The sequence below is a fragment of the Ruditapes philippinarum genome, unplaced genomic scaffold (genome assembly GCF_026571515.1).
Source record: "Ruditapes philippinarum isolate M1 unplaced genomic scaffold, ASM2657151v2 ctg1239_1_1_1_1, whole genome shotgun sequence".
Classification (NCBI taxonomy): domain Eukaryota; kingdom Metazoa; phylum Mollusca; class Bivalvia; order Venerida; family Veneridae; genus Ruditapes; species Ruditapes philippinarum.
In genome coordinates this window covers 7,115-10,440 of record NW_026866030.1, presented here as the reverse complement: position 1 = coordinate 10,440, position 3,326 = coordinate 7,115, and the positions used below count along the sequence as shown (strand labels likewise).

The 3,326-nt window shown below is 35.3% G+C and overlaps 1 protein-coding gene across 1 annotated transcript; it reads right to left on the bottom strand.

The window, feature by feature from the left end:
• Window positions 1-1,757: 1,757 nt before the first annotated feature.
• On the bottom strand, window positions 1,758-2,849 carry LOC132731048 (cerebellin-1-like). The gene is made up of 2 exons (XM_060717149.1): window positions 2,441-2,849; window positions 1,758-2,252 (listed from the first exon to the last, which is right to left on the bottom strand). Exons 1-2 carry the CDS (start codon window positions 2,811-2,813, stop codon window positions 1,816-1,818), a joined length of 810 nt encoding a protein of 269 aa, XP_060573132.1. The 5' UTR covers window positions 2,814-2,849; the 3' UTR covers window positions 1,758-1,815.
• Window positions 2,850-3,326: the final 477 nt, after the last annotated feature.

Genomic DNA, 3,326 nt, shown 5'->3' with positions numbered 1-3,326 from the left:
GTCAAAGCTTACGTAAATGTAAAGTGTTTGTTTTCCAAATTGTACCAGCTTCTTCACAAAAGGTCCCAATCGAAATTTGAAGTTATTTTAATATAGTTTAGTGCAAATGCCTTCTATAAATGAAAAAATAAAAATTATTTTGAAAAGAGTATTTGATGTCTTATGATCATGGTCTCAGAAGTCAAAAGTGTTTTTGAAGGTTCTAGATTTATCTTTGAAATCTAGATAGATCTCTTAAGTATATCTTTTTTTTGCAATTTTGTCTACATTCAGACGTCTAAGAAAGTCTGAATAATTTTGATTTTGAAAACTATGAAAATTTCGTCCTCGAAAAAGGTACAGTTCGATAGGAAACTTACTAAACTACTTTAAAAGGGTATCACTGTCGGTTTGGTCTGCTTCGTTGTATTCCTTGAGGTTACAACCGGACTTTGTTTTCCGTTAAAATGTACTAGAGAGGCCTATCACCGTGGGTTTGGTCAGCTGGACTGTATTCCCTGAGGCTAGAACCGGACTCAGTATTCCGTTTAGAACTATACTGTACTTGTAATATCTATCATCGTGGGATTGGTTTGCTTAACAGTATTCTCTATGGCTAAGACCGAACTTTTCTGTCCGTTAAGAACTACAAGTAATGCCTATTACCGTGGGTTTGGTCACCTTGTCTGTATTCCCTGAGAGTAGAACCTGACTTGGTTTACCATTAAGAACTTTTAGAACGGAAAACCAAAACCGGATCTAGCCTCAAGGCATACAGTCAAACTGACCCAACCAGCGATGGAAGGCATTTCTAGTAGAGTAGTTCTTAATGGAAAACTAATCTTGGAATACAGTCTAGTTGACCAAACCCACCGTGATATGCCTTTGCAGTTGTTCTTAAAGGAAAGTCCGTTTCTAGCCTCATGGAATACAGTCAAGCTAACCAACCCATGGTGGTAGGCATTTCTTATAGTTCTTAACAGAAATCTTAGTCCGGTTCCAGCCTCAAGGGATACAGTCAAGCTGACCAAACCCACAGTTATAGGCCTTTCTAGAAGTTCTTTGCAGATGTCCTGCTGTGCCCTGTCTGCTTACCTGCCTATCTGTCGACCGACAAAAACCCACCCGACCATCCAACCACCGACCCACCTACTTATCTTTTCATCGCACCACATCTTAAATTAGCCTACTCTTTAAATGCCGATGGTTAAATGACCGGGTCCATTGCTATCTTTAGAATCATCCGGGCGTAAGGACCCTAATTAAGGAAGAACGCACATGTACATAATTATCATGTACATTGTATGTAGTAGTTTAATAAACTAATGCTGAGTTAAATGAGACGTTCAGTGTCACCTAGTGGTAATAAAGGTAAACCAGGAGTTTGACAGAGAGGAATACTAGTTGGTATATAACAGAAGCATAAATTCATGCCCAAATTGTCACAAAAAGAAATAGTTCAGTTATTGTGTATAAGCAATGCATACACCGGTATACCCTTTTATATTGTAATACATTTTGTTGTAAATGTGTGATTCTGTCTCTAACAAAAAAAACCGCACTTTTAATATTTCCATATTAAGGACCTTTCCAAACAAGTTGTGAAGTAACATTTTCTAAGAACGCCCTATTTTATTATCAAAAAGAATGGAACAAAAATATCTATAACTGATAGTGACAAAACGCAAGTTAAAATGCTTTCAAATAAAATCATCCTGATTAAATTCTTAGGTTACAACTGAAGCAGCCCCTATCGAAATAATCCATAACAATCAATATATTTGTTTATATTTATTGTCTTAACCAACAGATGTTGTTCTACATTATCGTATATTACTACATTATCGTATATTCATACAACAGAAATCCACAGAATGAGCTGTAAGCTTTGCCATCTATCCCTTCATCGGCGTCTCTGTTAAGCACTGCGACATTGTCACCAATCATGAGCTTGACAACAACCATCTGGGATGACTGATCATTGCTCATAAATAAGCCTGCTACAATTACACCGTTCACAACTAAGTTTCCATCACCGTTGTCCGACTGAACAAAAGTACTATAATGTCCAAGTGTCACACCAAAAACATAAACTCCGGTAACGGGAGCGACGAAAATACCGTTATGTACGTTAAAGGCATTGCCTATATTCGTTGTCAGGTGATCAAATACGATGCCTTGACCTTCACCAAGATGAGGCGTTGGTGTAGACTTGTATGCGTAAAATGCAACCCGACCGTTGATGCTACTTCTGCTCTCCCTGCCAATGTATCCTGCAATATAGATATTTATCTTGATAATTTGATAATTATTGCATAAATATCTTGTAGTGAATTTAAATGTCAATGAAACAGCGAGCTATTATACATGCTCTGTTGATGAGAATATTTGTTTAAATCTATCATGCAAAACTAAGCGACGGTTGTCTAATGGTTTGTTATTATAAAGTACTAGTACTCACCATTTTCCCGAGGCTTAGTATTGCCGTTTGATCTAGAAGCAGAAGCGCAAATTGTATTATTGACATCATGTCTAACTTGATTTTCCAATTGCGAAATAGATTTCTGTAGCTTGTAATTTTCCTTTTCAAGCTTCTTAACTATTTTCCCTTGTTTGTGAGATTTTTGTTGAAGTTTTCTAACTGTATCATCAAGAGCGCGAATTCGTGTTTCATATGTATTTGTTAAGTCTTCTATTTTACTAGATACATATTTCTTTACATCATCTGGAATGATATTTTCTGTATACGTTTCACTATTGGATATTCCATCGTCACATGTGACGACATTAATCAGGGCAACTGTTACCAACACTAATATACTAATAATATCCATTTGGTTTTGTGTAGAAAAATTAAAGACACCACAATTTGTTAGATTTGTTTATATAGATAAGGCCTTAGATAAAGACCGTTTTAGATATGGTTCTATATAATTATGTCAGGGTTTAAAAAGTTGAACTTAGGAGTCATCAATCTGTTTGACCTATGTATACCAAGATTGTTTGCTTTAGTTTATTATGTATAAAATATATACTTAAATCCTTAATCGACAGCAACATATTCATTTTTGATACGGATACAATAGCTCTTACACTGTCATGATATCTGTTTGTCTCCATGTCTCTTTGTCTTATTCGTACTACTCTTCGAGTTGATATATTTTTTTCCATAAATTTACTATTCTCATATTGTGCCTTTTCATTTGTATTGCAATTTGAACCTGCTTTGTAAGAATATATTTAGTGATATTTAGTCCATGCCATTTGATGAGATAAAATTGAAAGCGTAATTTAGCGGGCGTGAAATATTTTAATATTCAATATGCATGTATATGTCATGTTAGGAA